This window comes from Heterodontus francisci, chromosome 29 (assembly GCF_036365525.1).
Source record: "Heterodontus francisci isolate sHetFra1 chromosome 29, sHetFra1.hap1, whole genome shotgun sequence".
NCBI lineage: Eukaryota > Metazoa > Chordata > Chondrichthyes > Heterodontiformes > Heterodontidae > Heterodontus > Heterodontus francisci.
In genome coordinates this window covers 31,312,053-31,327,935 of record NC_090399.1, presented here as the reverse complement: position 1 = coordinate 31,327,935, position 15,883 = coordinate 31,312,053, and the positions used below count along the sequence as shown (strand labels likewise).

Here is a 15,883-nt window from a genome sequence, read left to right as displayed (position 1 = left end):
CATGCATAGAATACTATGAAGCAAGGCAAATTTCTATCCCAGTGAGTTCTACTCGAGTTGTGTGCTGTTGGTGTTGAACATGTTGACACATTCATATGTAGGTTTGTTCACTATTTTAGATCAGAGAGATCAGGATGTTCATAGGAGCTGGTTAACATGTCAGTTACTTCTCTGGTGCAACATGATTCCAACAGTCGTAACTGTGCATCTCTTTGTCCTGTTTATGCCACTTGAGCATAAAACATAACACCCTCGGGGTCCTAAAATGGGTGTTAAATGTTCAGCCACCCATTATTACACTCTGCCAGGTTTAATTCCCATTGGAATCAATGGATTGCCAGCTTTATATCATGCCCTAGATTACTTTTCAATAGGAAGTTTAAGTACTGTGTAAAACCAATGGGGCAATTGACCTATCCATCAGCTACCCAAAGCAACTTTTACATACCACCTAATTTTACTGGTCATTTCATTCCCTGGAGAGTACTATTGGGTAGGACGCAAAACTGGCATTCCCTCTGATCCCGTGGGTCTCCCACCAGTAAGTAAGATTTCTCCAAACGTACCTGTTGTCAATATTACAACCAATGGTATAGTAATATGATTTGTTCAAGATTAACGTTTTTTGCCAGTGTTGGCCATTTAAGATGGGTTTGGTAGGCAAGGCTAGACATGCTACCTTGCTTATCCAGACATGTCTTTGAGATTGGCCACTACTCTTGTAGTACCTGGAGTGTGCAGGTTTCCTTTAATTTTGGCCTGCCCAACATTCCCTGAGATTTTTCTATGGTCCTTCTGATGTTGGAAGTATTGACCCTTAATCCTCCAGGAAAAGGTTCACATTGCCTGGTGCATTTCCAGACTTGGACTGCTCGCTATAATATTAAGCTAGCTGTACAAAATTTAATGTAGAATTGAGTACTATCGTTTTACTTTTTCTGTTTATAATGCATGACATTCTTTCCTTTTTTTCCCAAACAGTGTAAAGGAATTCAATGATTCGTTAAATAACGTAATGGGCAAGTAACTTAATAAGAATGAATTTAGATGTCTGGCATGCCTAAAAAAGGATTGTGTTCATTCGAATTATCACAAATATACACGTCTACATACTGACGCGGGCCTCTTCAGTCTTCCTCATCTTTCCCTAAAGTATATTATTTGTTGGAAATAGGTATCCTTTGTAGGTTCGCAAGTACCAGTGATATGATAAGACTCTGCTCCAGTGTCATAAGAAACTTGCATTTATATTGAGCCTTTCACAATCCCAGGAGATGTAAATGTGCTTTACATACTACAAAATACTTTTAAGTGTCGTTATTGATGCACTGTAAGGAATACCAATTTGTGCACAGCAAGGTCCCATGAACAGCAATGTGATAATGATAAGGTTTAGTGATTTTCTTTGAGGGAAACATATTGGTCTGGGCGCCAAAGAGAAATCTCCCATTCTTCAAAATAGTGCCATGGGAAATTTTACGCCCACCCTGGTTTAAAATTTTACTGAAAGATAATACCTCCAACAGTACAACAATCCCTCAGCACCTCACGAGAGTGTCAGCTGGATTTCGTATGAAAGTATCTCCAATGGGGCTTGAATCCACAAATTTCTGTTTCAGAGATGAAACATTTCCATTCACTGAGTTACAGCTGAGTACAGAAAGGAGCTTGTGATGCAGTGCCATAGGTCTACTATCTTGATTTAGGAGAGACCACGGCGTCGTGGTAATGTCACTGGACTAATGATCCAGAGCCTAGGCTAATTTGCATTCAGTTAATATATCTGGAATTTTAAAAAAGCTAGTCGAATGGTGACCATGAAACCATTGTCGATTGTCGCTAAAACTCATCTTGCTCACTAATGACCTTCAGGGAAGGAAATCTGATCTGGCCTACCTGTGACTCCAGACCCACAGCAATGTGGCTGACTTATAAATGCCCTCTGAAATGGCCTAGAAAACCACTCAGTTCAAGGGCGATTAGGGATAGACAATAAATGCTGCCCTAGGCAGCGCCTAACATATCCCAAAAACGAATGTTTAAAAATTGAGTACAGTCCAGACAGATAAGATTAAATCCTTCCCTACTGTTGGGTCTCAATGTGATATATGAAATGAGTCTGGATTGCCTCAATTACATCTCCACTGTGCCTGGTCCACATCAGAAAATTACTCAAAACCTGCTACTAAATGGACAATTACCCCCACCCTCTGCCCCGCCACCCCAGAGAAAATGGCTGTTGTGGGAAATGAAATGTTACACTGGAGGTACTTTCTTGAGATCTACATTGAACCCATGCTTTACCTAACACTGAATGCAACAAAATGGACGTATCCTTCATTATAATGAACACAAAATGGATCAACCATTATAGTAATTATCTATTTTGATGTGGTAAATCAGATGAATTCTGCCTCCAGTATTCTACTTCAGGAGTTTAGTAGATAATTGTGTCTTTGTGCAGGAGTGAGAGTGTGTTACATTGCCAGATATTCTATACTTTGGAGAAGATTAGACCAAAGCCTTGCCTATTTGTTCAGGTGTACGTTGTGGATTTTTGAAAAAAAAACAAGTCATGATTTCAGCATCCTACCTAAAGCTCTTTAATGAAACACACCCACACGTGCAAACACATAGAAAAATTATGAATTGGTCATTTATCTAATTGCTGCTTCTGGAACCTTGCTGTTTCTTTACTTTCGTAAAAATAGTTATTAGACTGTCAGTGATTAACACTCTGAGAAGAGCTCTGGACACCCTGAGCGTCATGGTCAGACGTTATAGAAACATAGCAACAGGAATAGGTCATTCAACTCCTCGAGCCTGTTTTGCCATTCATTTAGATCATGGCTGAGCTGTACCTCAAATAAATCTATGGTCTCTCTCTATCTACCTATCCATCTATTACCATTCAAACTTTAATCTATCAATCTGAATGTTGTGCTATGCCTTTTTTTTATTAAACTCCATTGGCATTTTTATACGTTATATTTTGTACTTGTAGATGCCGAAATTTCTGCAATCAAGTCACAAAATCAGGTAAGCAGCAATATTAAGTGTACAGTTTATCGCAAACTGTGTGAAGCACAATCTTTAATTTCAATACATTTCGAGGCGGAACTCTCACCGTTAACACACGTGATTTGACACATGTTTCTCCTGATCAAACTACACTTTTAAAATCATAGGTTGTAGGCAACTGATCAGATGCACTTTGTCCAAATCACCTCTCAAGCTTTTCTGCAGTAGCAAAAGCACGTCACAACAGAACATAATCTGTCAACTGTATCAAATCGAGTAATATATTTGGCAATTACCTATGTTGATACAAATTAGAAATTAAATATTTCAAAATATCTAGTTCTTCGACTATGCGATCTTGTTAAGAACCGGAAGGGGGTAAGAGGGCCAGAAAGTCCAAATCTTTATCAGATATAGAACATAGAACATTACAGCGCAGTACAGGCACTTCGGCCCTCGATGTTGCACCGACCTGTGAAACCATCTGACCTACACTATTCCATTTTCATCCATATGTCTATCCAATGACCACTTAAATGCCCTTAAAGTTGGCGAGTCTACTACTGTTGCAGGCAGGGCGTTCCACGCCCCTACTACTCTCTGAGTAAAGAAACTACCTCTAACATCTGTCCGATATCTATCACCCCTCAACTTAAAGCTATGTCCCCTCGTGTTTGCCATCACCATCCGAGGAAAAAGACTCTCACTATCCACCCTATCTAACCCTCTGATTATCTTATATGTCTCTATTAAGTCACCTCTCCTCCTCCTTCTCTCGAACGAAAACAACCTTAAGTCCCTCAGCCTTTCCTCGGAAGACCTTCCCTCCACACTAGGCAACATCCTAGTAAATCTCCTCTGCACCCTTTCCAAAGCTTCCTCATCCTTCCTATAATGCGGTGACCAGAACTGCACGCAATACTCCAGGTGCGGCCGCACCAGAGTTTTGTACAGCTGCAGCATGACCTCGTGGCTCCGAAACTCGATCCCCCTACTAATAAAAGCTAACACACCATATGCCTTCTTAACAGCCCTATTAACCTGGGTGGCAACCTTCAGGTATTTATGTACCTGGACACCGAGGTCTCTCTGTTCATCTAAACTACCAACAATCTTCCCATTAGCCCAGTACTCTGCATTCCTGTTACTCCTTCCAAAGTGAATCACCTCACACTTTTCCGCATTAAACTCCATTTTCCATCTCTCAGCCCAGCTCTGCAGCCTATCTGTGTCCCTCTGTACCGACAACATCCTTCAGCACTATCCACAACTCCACCGACCTTCGTGTCATCCGCAAATTTACTAACCCACCCTTCTACACCCTCATCCAGGTCATTTATAAAAATGACAAACAGCAGTGGCCCCAAAACAGATCCTTGCGGGACACCACTAGTAACTAAACTCCAGGATGAACATTTGCCATCAACCACCACCCTCTGTCTTCTTTCAGCAAGCAATTTCTGATCCAAAGCTCTGAATCACCTTCAATCCCATACTGCCGTATTTTCTGCAATAGCCTACCGTGGGGAATCTTATCAAACGCCTTACTGAAATCCATATACACCACATCCACGGCTTTACCCTCATCCACCTGTTTGGTCACCTTCTCAAAAAACTCAATAAGGTTTGTGAGGCACGACCTACCCTTCACAAAACCGTGCTGACTATCTCTAATGAACTTATACTTTTCAAACATTTTCATCAGATCCCTCCATCCCTACTCTGTCGCTATAAAAAAATACATATCAAGTTCTTGTTTGAGCTCATCTATACTTTGCAGTTTGATTACCTAGCCTATTTTTTTTCTCAAAATCTACCACAGTTTAAAGAGATGGAAAGACTAATTACTTGCACAAATATCAACAAATAAAGAGTGTCAGCATAGGGGTTTGTGTAGGGCACAACGTATCTGACCAATCCAGTCTAATCTACCCTTTATATTTAAACAGAAAACTGCAAGAGACTGGATACAATACGCAACGATACAGATAGATTATTTACAACAGCAACCTCCTCTGAACGCGATTTCGGAATATGATGATTTAGAGTGAGTCAAGAATTTCTCTAAATTGGATTTTGTTGAGTTCAATTTCAGTTTCGGTTTTTTTTTTCTTTTGACACCATAGCGACGAATAGGTCAGAAAGAATTCTTTATTTCCCCAGTTCCAGAGTATGCTAAATAACGCAATTAAGAAGTTAAGCAGATTTGCTCCTCTATATATCATTAAAAAGTACTGTACTAGATATGGGCTTACTGTCCAAATGTCTTGTTTCCTGTAATCACGATATTAGCCCAAGCCTGTGTGTCTGCAAGCTTTTTATTCCTGCAAATTTATGTGACAGTCTGTCAACTGTTAAAAGACTGTTCGATTACGGGAAGTTGACAATGAGCTAGATTCTTCACCAATTGTGATGAAACAGACTATCAGCGTGTTACTGATCCATACCTTGGAAGATGCAGGTTGGATTCCTGGATCGCACGTGGGATAGGGATTATTACCGCTGAGCTGTGGTAGGACTGAGGAGCTGGGAATCAGACCGTGTTGGCATTCCTGAATTTTGCTGTTCATTTCACACCTCTTCTGTTTCACACCCACTGCAGTATAACTATAGGTTCCGTGCAAATAAAATTCTTATAAAGAGGACAACTAGGAAAATTTCAAAATTCACTGAAAGTACCATTTGTATGTTATCAGCCAAAGTAATGGGCCAGTGTATCTTGTATTGGGATTCCGATAAGCTCGGCACTGTTGATGAATGCAGATTTAGACAATATAACTAGGTACCAATCTGAAACCAGCATTCGTAAATAATGGCATGTTGGAAAGCACGTTGTGTTGAAATACTACGGGGTGTGGGGTGGGGGTGCGGGGGGGGGGGGGGGGGAGGGGGGTAGTGGTGCGGGCCGGGTGCGTGTGGGGTGGAGATGTTTGCTTGTGGAACATTTAGCCAAGCCGTTCCATTTCAGCTACAACATAGACCCAGCAAAGTGGAAAATTGCCCAGGTATGTTCTGTCCACAAAAAGCAGGACAAATTGAATCTGGCCAACTACTGTCCCATCTGTTGACTCTCGATCATCAGCAAAGTGATGGAAGGTGGCGTCGACAGTGCTATTAAGCGGCACTTGCTCAGCAATAACCTGCTCACTGATGCTCAGTTTGGGTTCCACCAGCTCCTGACCGAATTACAGCCTTGTTCCAAGCACGGCAAAAAGAGTTGAACTCCAGAGGTGAGATGAAAGTGATTTCCCTTGACATCAAGACAGCATTTGACCCAGTATGGTATCAAGGAGCCCTAGCAAAACTGGAGTCAATGGAAATTGGGGGTGGGGGTGGGGGATCTTTGCTGGTTGGAGCCATACGTTGCACAAAGGAAGATGGCTCTGGGTGTGGAAGTCAATGATCTCAGTCCCAGGACATCACTGCAGTACTCCTCAGGGTGGGCCCAACCAGCTTCAGCTGCTTCATCAATGACCTCCGCTCCATCATAAAATCAGAAGTGGGGATGTCCACTGACGATTGCACAATGTTCAGCACCATTCGCGACTCCCAGTCCATGTTCATATGCAGCTTGAACAAAATCTGGGCTTGGGCTGATAAGTGGAAAGTTATATTCAAACCATACAAGTACCAGGCAATAACCATCTCAGACAAGAGAGAATCTAACCATCTCTCCTTGACGTTCAATTGCATTACCATCGCTGAATCTCCCACTATGAACATCTTGGGTGTCACCATCGACCTGAAACTGAACTGAACCAGCCACCTAAATACTGTGGCTACAAAATCAGGTCAGAGGCTCGGAATTCAGAGGCTGAATAACTCACATCCTGTCTCCCCAATGCTTGTCCACCATCTACAGGTCACAAGTCAGGATTGTGATGGAATACTCTCCACTTGCCTGGATGGGTGCCGCTCCAACAATACTCAAGAAGCTTGACACCATCCAGGACAAAGCAGCCCGCTTGATTGTTTCCCCATGCACCATCTTCAACATTCACTCCCTTTACCACCGATGCACAGTGGCAGCAATGTGTACTATTTACAAGATGCACTGCAGCAACTCACCAAGGTTCCTTCGGCGGCACCTTCCAAACTCGTGACCTCTACCACCTAAACGTACAAGGGCAGCAGATGTATGGGAACACCACCACCTGCAAGTTCCCCTCCAAGCCACACAGCATCCTGACTTGTAACTATATTGCTCTTTCTTCGTGGTCACTTGGTCAAAATCTTGGAACTCCCTTCCTAACAGCACTGTGGTTATTCCTACACCCTAAGGATGGCGGCGGTTCAAGAAGGGCAATTAGAAATGGACAATAAATGCTGGCATCGCCAGCAATGCCCACATGCCCCAAACAAATAAAAACAAACCCACATTGAGATTCTAAAGGTTATTTCTTTATATCCAACTTTCTGGAAGTTAACAAGCTATCAAATCAGAACTGTTTTATTATGTGCCTTTTATTCTCAAACCATGTAAAATTTCCCCCTTAATTTTGCAGGCGAGATTATGGATATGAAGAGCTTAACACAACAGGTGAATAATACAAAAACAACATCCTTTGGGGTGGACGATGTGCTTTATTATCAGCTTTGTCCCGTAACCTCCTGAATTTGAGTCAAGCAGTTATTAATTGACTATGTATTTGCCTGTCCTAAAATCTATAAGTACAAAGACCTTTTATCAGTGCACACTTTCATCTTGGGTGGAACAGGCGGTGCCTCATCAGCCGTCAATTATACGCCCTGCTTTATGTTAAAATTTATTGAAGTCAGTGGAGAAAACCACAGGTCGATCCAACACACCCAATATTTTGTGATCTCCTTCCCCCCACCCACCCCTTCCCTCTAACCACGCCCCACCACCCCAGACTAGTTTTTACCCCATCTTCTCAGGAGGACAAAACGATTTGTAATTTGATAGAAACTGACTCCTAGTTATCATTCTCACTCAGAGAGATTATAAAACAGCTGGAGGCTCAAATGAGAATGCTGACTTTGAAGAGCTCACTTTGAGTTGGATCGTGCTGCGTGACATTACTATATAATTCCTTGGTTCAGATTTTGCTACCTTCAAATGAAGTTGTCCTTATCTGGCGATCTCTGTGGCATTAAATTCCCCTTTGTCAGTTTGAATCTTGCGCCTAATCAAAAGGAATTCCAGGCTTGCGCCTGTAGATAGCAAGACGCAAAATAGCAATCGCATTGAAGTATTCTCGCAGACAGCGAACGAGAAAATTAAAAGCATCGAATCCCTTCACCTTTAGGTCAATGTTTCAGCTAGCAAAATGAATTATTAATGATTGGTCCACGAAGCAGCTAAAATAAAGATAAACGAACTTCGAAATATATAATTTTAGTTGTTTTTATCATTATGGAGAAATCTGACCTTCCACAAATAGAAAATTAGTTTTTCTGAATCAGTGACGGATTTTAGCAGTAACTATGCAGTTCGAATCCCGTCAAAAACCCAATTACATCACATTCAACAAGGTGCAACTTTTCTAAGGTCTTTACAGTGGAGAGTAAAAGTGTAAGAGTGGAATCTCTGGTCATTTCAGTGAATTCCCGTTAATTGTCGCCTGGAGAAGCCTCAACAGCACACCCTCTGGAGAAGTGTAGAATACTAGCAGCAACTTCTTCATTTCTGTTATTCTGCACGTGTGCGGTCTCCAAAGTTGTTGTCAGCTTCAGTGGAGTAATGACGGTGAGCACTAACAGTTTTGCCAACATTGCCGCTGAAAAATCCAACAGATTCTATGTAATGTCACTGTGTGATTTTTAATTTGGTTTGGTAAGGTTAATAGGGTCACATTTTGATCCAACCCTAGTTGTTCCAAGAAGGTAATCATCAATCTTTATCTTGTGCATCTGTAGTGATAATGTTACCACAATGGCACTGGATAGATAATTTCAGGATTTTGACACAGCACATATAAAAGAACCGGGGTATATGCCCAAGTGAGAATGATACATCCTCGGAAGGGGGAGCTGAGGCTGCAGTGCTGCCATGATCTTGCTACTATCATAGAATGATCCAGCACAGAAGGAGGGCATTCATCCCATTGCGCCTGTGCTGGCCCTTTGAAAGATCTATCCAAGAAGTGCCACTCCCCTTCTCTTTCCCCGAAACCCTGCAGCTAAACTTCCATGAACAATTTTACTGCAGAACCAAACTTCTGGCACGTTTTCCTTTGTTTTGAAATGGCAACATTGTATAGATGCAAGGTTAAATAAATCAGCATTTGAAATATATATTCTCAGTTTGTGTCTTTGTGGGTTGAAATGTTATGCTCTTCACATACACTTCTTTCTCATTCACTTCACAGTGAGACGTGACCCTCAGTCTCAAAGCATGTCAATGAATCAGGTAAGAAAGCAATGGCTGTACCCTTCATTTATGTAATTCTAAGTCGGAATTTAAGCTAATGAACCCGTTCAAGTTAAAGATTAATGTCTAATTAGCAATAGATATTTCTGCACTGACAGTAATTAGCAGCTGGAAAATATGACCAGGAAGGGTTCTGGTGTATTCAATTAGAGAACAACTGGATACTGTTACGGGAAGGTTGTAGAGGTGAATATTTATGCATGGAGGAGATCAGATGGAATAAAGAGACCTTTTCACCCAAGCGATCTGGTGACCTTGTGACATTTATGCAATCTGCTCAAAATGATTTTTTTAAATGTAAATATGCAAGACAGCAACTGTCCACCGTGACTGTCACCACGTCCTCCAAATTGGACATGGGCTAAAGTTGCAAACAATTTATCAATGTGCATTTTGTGGTCACCCAGATGTCTGATAAAGAGTATACTGGAGTATGGATAAAATAAGCTCCAAGGAGATACACACAGATTCGTGTGGAGTCTCCTGGTGTACTTCAGACCAGGTTCTGCCACCATCATTAAAATGTAGAAACAATTATCGACTTGTTGTTGAAGTTTGTAATTAAAATGTGCTACTTGATACTTTGTGCTAACCTTGAATGTTATACGATGGCTTTAAGCAGCAGCACTTTTAGCAGTATTCAAGCTGTACTGTTTAACCGAGTTGAGGATAATTTACGCAGGGAAATGGAGCAGATTCTTACCAGTGCACTGGGCTGCTGAGCGAATGTGGCAATGAAGATCTGTCTCGGAGCCAATTTTCGGGTATAAACGCAACAGCAACTCCGGTGTGATGCCAGCCCATGTGGTGCAGTTCCAGTTTATTTTTGTAATGCCCTTTGGTTGTACAGCTGCTGTCAGGACCTCAGGACGTCCCAAAATACTCCACAGTCAATGAGGCGGCTGAAAAGTGGACACTTTGGGAAACCCCGAGGTCGTGAGAAGCACCAGATGAATAAAAACGTCTTTCTTATTATTTTAACAGCCGCTTGCGCACCCACTCAACGTGAGCTGTGCAAATCAATGACCAATGTGTGATTTGTAATATATAAATGTTTTCGTGAGTTCTCTTCCTTTGTTGGTGTTTCATAAGACTGTGCTAGGGTTTTTGACCTATCACCCAAAGCAGATAGGAGAATATAGTAATTGATTGCATCAGCCAGTGAGGCCCATGATTTTGTTAAAAAGCAGAATGGAACGCATTGCCCCAGATATTCCAATTTCTTGAAACTGTCAAGCGTGCTTAAGCCACTGTCAACTCGATGATGTCAACCTAACTTGCTGGGCGGAAAGCCCACGACACTGGGTGGAACACTAGTATTACACTCCACCCAATATTGCTCTCCAATGTCTTCAGTGGACAGCAAAATCGGATGGGATGTAAAACTAGTATTGGACCCATTCTCGGCAGATTCCCAATGGGCGAGTGAGCTGAAAGCTATTGCCTAATCCAAATCATTAACTTGAAGTTCAAACTTAAGCCGAAAGGGTAACAGTGAAGGTGGCAATGCCTTACGATTGACATTTCATTAGAACAAACGTCTTTCAGATTGCAGAAGCTGGGTATGATAACTTAATTCGATCATAACATGTCCTACCCATGGCAGAGAAGTATCACTAACCTCCCGGTTATGCCTCCACCATTGAACACTCAAAGCCCTGCTGAAGTTCAGACGAGAAGCGACCTGACTCACACATATTCAAGGAATAATCAAAGATCAATATGAATAGTAAAACCAAATATATATATATATATATATATATATATATATATATATATATATATATAATTATGATTCAGTTAATTTACCCCGTTAGTTAATTCTAAGGCTGTTTCTAAAGCTGTGACCGCAAACATCTTCGAGAGGATAAGCAACAGGTCGGAGAAACATACAAATTGTGAATTGGTAAATCATCAGTTTCACTCATGACAGCTATGCAGGATTTTTGGGATATTTTGATACAAATAAAGAGAGATAAGATTGAATTCTGGAAATATGAAAAACATAGGATTCTCGGTTAGAGAAACATTCGTTTGAAATAGATGTTCAACAATGTTATTTCTCCTTCCAGTTTTTTCCTATCGTCTTCTAAAGTTTTTGAGTTTAGCCAGGGCTGGCTGCACAGGAGACCGCAAACTGTTGTGTCCATGAAATATCACCGTAGGGGTAAATCATCACAGTTCTGCCCCACCACCTCCTCATGTCTCCACAGGTCTAGTAGACGTCACTGAATAGGAATCAGTGACAGAAACCCTGGGTGCATCTGTCTGATATACATCCAGAGGCACCAAAGTCCCATGGGGTACTGAGACAACAAGCGGAAGGCATATTTATGTTGCAACCGTAGCGTCAGTACCGAGTCTCCTCTGACTTTGTAACGTATAATAAAGTTATCGTTGCAGCCCGGAGCTGGGAGCAGCCCAGGGTGAATGTGGTCAGGACATCGGAAACTCTTCCCAATTATACTAAAACTGGAGTGGAAATCAGGACTCAAGACCCGACCTTACTCTGGAATGAAATCCCTGGAGGAGGTCATGTTCCCTCCCCCCCACCCTCAGTTGTTGTCGACGTGATAGTGAATGTAGCTGCAAAGTTCGCAGGAGGCCCAGCTCGGTTGTTTTTAAACTTAACCAGTTTAGAAATGTAGAGAGCCAGGGATGATCCACTTTCCATTTCAACGGCTACTCCTGAACATTTAACTCAACTGGACTGGAGGCCCGAACTGGGAACTTCCTGGTTTCATGCTCCAATACCACACTTTGAAATACAGTTGTGTGTTACCTAACGGATAGTTAAATATGTGAACCAGCCTTTTTTTAACAAAATGTTTTAATTATCAAGCTTCTTTGAGATATGATTTTCCGAAAGTGTGAAGTTATGTGCTGGGCTTGGGGAGATTCCACCCAATCATTGATGCTCCAAAGGATAAACTTCACACGGAGGTTTTGTTGCTTAACAACGTTTGGTGGAAATTAATGTAGGCGGCGTTAACAGTTTAGACCTTTTTTTTAGCGACGCTGGAAATGGTGACCTCTGAAACCAACACCCAGTACAACCAAGTACATATGTAATTAAATGTTTAGTAGATGATTAAAAACACTGTTTTAATATGCCAATAAAATTAGCACATTTTCAGTAGATTTGGAAAATGGATTATTCTGTAAACATGCACTGCCAACCCAGAATTCAGATCTCTACTTAGCGAAACTGTCTGAATTTGGATTTGAATCGGCCATCTTAAACTCTTAAGTTTGAGAAGGTGCCATTACGCCACTCGCTCGCTTTAGCTGCCGTATATGCCAGAATTCGATGCACAAAACCGTGGAATTATGTACCGGTTGTGAGCAAGTCCTAAAGAACCAAGCTGCTTATATCTGTACATCTCTTCAGAAGTTAGTTCGAGTTGGTGACTTAGGTGTTAAACATTTTAGCAATCTGTTCACGGTATAATATGTCTCCATTTTATTATGCATTTTCATCTGAAATTCAACGTGCTGCTTCAATAACAGCGTTATTAATAACAATAGCAAGTTTCATTCTCCTTCATAATGGCTCATTCAGGAGCCAGTTACATAGCAACATAGAGGAGCTGCAGAACTCGCAATGCTCACACGCGTCATTTTAAAGCCTAATTTGCAGACGAAACGTTTCAAAAAATTGACATAATGTGGTAAGATGGAATTAAAAGCATAGAAACATATCTGTTAAAATGACCAGAACAAATGATGTATAAAAATGCAAGTAGTCGGCATTCTCCTCAGTTGATTGACGTGCCGGTACTTAAGAATATTACATCAGTCAGTTGCACATAACTGGGCAGAGAGCGGCCAGTGTGCCGACAGAAAAACAACATACATTAAAAAGTAACATTAGCACAAAAAAAGGTACAAAGGTTTCTTTTCTAGAAGGCAATCACTGAATAAAGCAAAGGACTTGTTATCACTGAAGCTAAGAGATCATATAGAAAAACTCCCTCTGCTGTCTAAATATGATTGGAGACGAATTTTAAATTATTCAATGTAAGTTGGGAAATTAAAAAACGGATTTATTTTTTCAGATCTATGGTTGCACCATGCACAATTAACGTAACCTGAGGGTGCTATCAGATCACCTACAATTTTAATGAAAAAGAGGCTAATTGGTAATTGTAGCAATAACATTCAAGGCTTTTTAAAGTTACTTAAATAGTCATCCAAGACCGAATTAGGCCATTAAAATAATCTTTATGATAGATTAGGGGGGACTCGAGGAGTATGGAAGAGGTATTAAACAAGTACTTTGCATCAGTCTTTACACTTGAAAACAACTCTCAACTAACAACAAGAAGTTGGGTTGTTGACGGTGAAATTGTTGTTATTAGCATAAATGAGGAAAGCAAAGACAGAATAATAAGACTTAAAATAGATTGTTTTCCAGGCCTAAATGAAATACTCCCTGTGCTCCTTAAAGACACGGGGACGGCTGCTAGGCGAGCTCCTTACCTACAACGTTATTGGAGTTGGGAACTGTTCTCTTAAATTGGAAGGAGCCTGATATAATTCCAATCTTTTAAAGGGGTGTTAAAGCAGAGTCGGGTAACTAAAACGGGCATTAATTTTGGTTTCAGTAACAGGTCAGGTGGTTGAAGGATTTCTCATGCCCCGCTGTTTGTGACCTTTTCATATTATCCTAATGTACGAATCCCAAAATGGTAGTATGCAGGTATAGCACGTAATTACGAATGCTAATAGAATGTTATCGTTTATCGCTAGGCGAATTGAATACAAAAGTAGGGAAGTTATGCTTCAGCTATACAGGGCATTGGTGAGACCACATCTGGAGTATTGTGTACAGTACTGGTCTCCTTATTTAAGGAAGCATGTAAATGCGTTGGAGGCAGTACAGAGAAGGTTTACCAGACTAATACCTGGAATGGTTGTGGTTTCTTACGAGGAAAGATTGGACAGGCTAGGCTTATATGCGCTGGAATTTAGAAGAGTAAGAGGCGACTTGAATGATCCTGAGGGGTCTTGACATGGTGGATATGGAAAGGATGTTTCCCCTTGTGGGAGAATCTCGAACTAGGGGTCACTGTTTAAAAATAAGGGGTCGCTCATTGAAGACAGGGATGAGGAAAAACGTTTTTTCTCAGAGGGTCGTGAGTCTTTGGAATTCCCTTCCTCAAAAGGCAGTGGAATCAAAGTCTTTGAATATTTTTAAGGCAGAGTTAGAAAGATTCTTGATAAGCAAGGGGCTGGAAGGTTATCGGGAGTAGGTGGAAATGTGGAGTAATCAGTTCAGACATGAACTTATTGAATGGCGGAGCAGGCTCGAGGGGTCGAGTGGCCTACTCCTAATTTGTATGTTCGCATGTTCGTACTTAGTTCATAGAAATGTTTCCATGCATAGCTATAGAACAGTGCGGAGGAGAATAAGTAACTTATAGCGTCCACATAATGAAGAAGTAATCACGGGCAATGCAGTGCACACATGGCGTGTGAGGTTGTGGCGAGCTTTCGACGCAGGGGAAAGCAGCTTAGCAGAAACAGATTGGTGTACTGCCCACTATTTTCCATCAACTCCTTGAGAAATCGAAGCGAAAGCCTCGCATCTGGCGCAAAGCAATTGAAAAGTGCTGCCACCCACATGTCTCTATAACATGGCAGAGCTTGTTAAGCAACTAGTTGCCGTTAATATACTGTAGCATATTTTTGAGGGACTTGACCGTGTAATACACATGGATGTTTCATATTATGTTACTGGAAAGACAATTCTGAATTCCTCACCCAGGATACCCAGAACTAGTTGCTGGAAGTAAACAGTTCTCCTGGGGTTACTGGAGTCGGAGAATATGGACCTGCTGTCATTAAAACCTAACAGTTACCCCGTGGAATTAAAAGCAATCCTTTCAATACATCACAACTCGGCTAGCAATATTCCATCAGTGCTGGTCTTATTTTTCCTGTCTGCGAGAAATATTCAGGAAGCTGCGAACATACAGGTTTTACCTCCCATTTTGTTGAATAAGATCACCAAATATAGCATCATGTTATAATGATATACTTTATTTAAAAACAAATTGAAGTCAACCAAGGCTAAAGGTCAAGGACCTTAACAGGGGAACCTTTTAAAGTTCAAATAACAACTGAGATCCTCCCCCCACCCAAAAAAAATCAATATGTCACATTAGATTATCCACAACTTGGGCTCTACGAGACTATAGATTGGAGGAAGTAAACAAGGTTGGGAGAGGCGTCCTCTGTTTTTGGGACTGACTTTTGGTAAGGCAGTTGTCAATCATTAAACTGAATAATCTACAATCCAAACTAGAGAAATCCATCCCGGCAGGTTTTGTTTACCCAGGGAGTAGTGGAAATTCTGTCTCAATCCTGGTTGCCCAAATCCAACTAGGCAAGATCAATACTTAATTTTATTCAAGTGTGTGCAAGAGTGCTGCTGTGTTCTAAGCCATCTAAAACCACATCCAA

At 41.3% G+C, this 15,883-nt stretch overlaps 1 protein-coding gene across 5 annotated transcripts in view; it reads left to right on the top strand.

Annotated features, from left to right (window-relative positions):
• The window catches only part of LOC137345993 (uncharacterized), a 38,614-nt gene extending 26,077 nt beyond the window's left edge, over positions 1–12,537 (top strand). For all 5 annotated transcript variants that reach the window (XM_068009285.1, XM_068009283.1, XM_068009284.1 and 2 more), the window contains 6 exons: positions 982–1,019; positions 3,005–3,039; positions 4,971–5,068; positions 7,527–7,561; positions 9,354–9,394; positions 10,098–12,537. In XM_068009285.1, the coding sequence (XP_067865386.1) occupies positions 982–1,019; positions 3,005–3,039; positions 4,971–5,068; positions 7,527–7,561; positions 9,354–9,394; positions 10,098–10,208 (358 nt within the window). In that variant the 3' untranslated portion in view covers positions 10,209–12,537. The remainder of the gene's footprint in view (positions 1–981; positions 1,020–3,004; positions 3,040–4,970; positions 5,069–7,526; positions 7,562–9,353; positions 9,395–10,097) is intronic.
• The last annotated feature ends 3,346 nt before the right edge of the window (positions 12,538–15,883 follow it).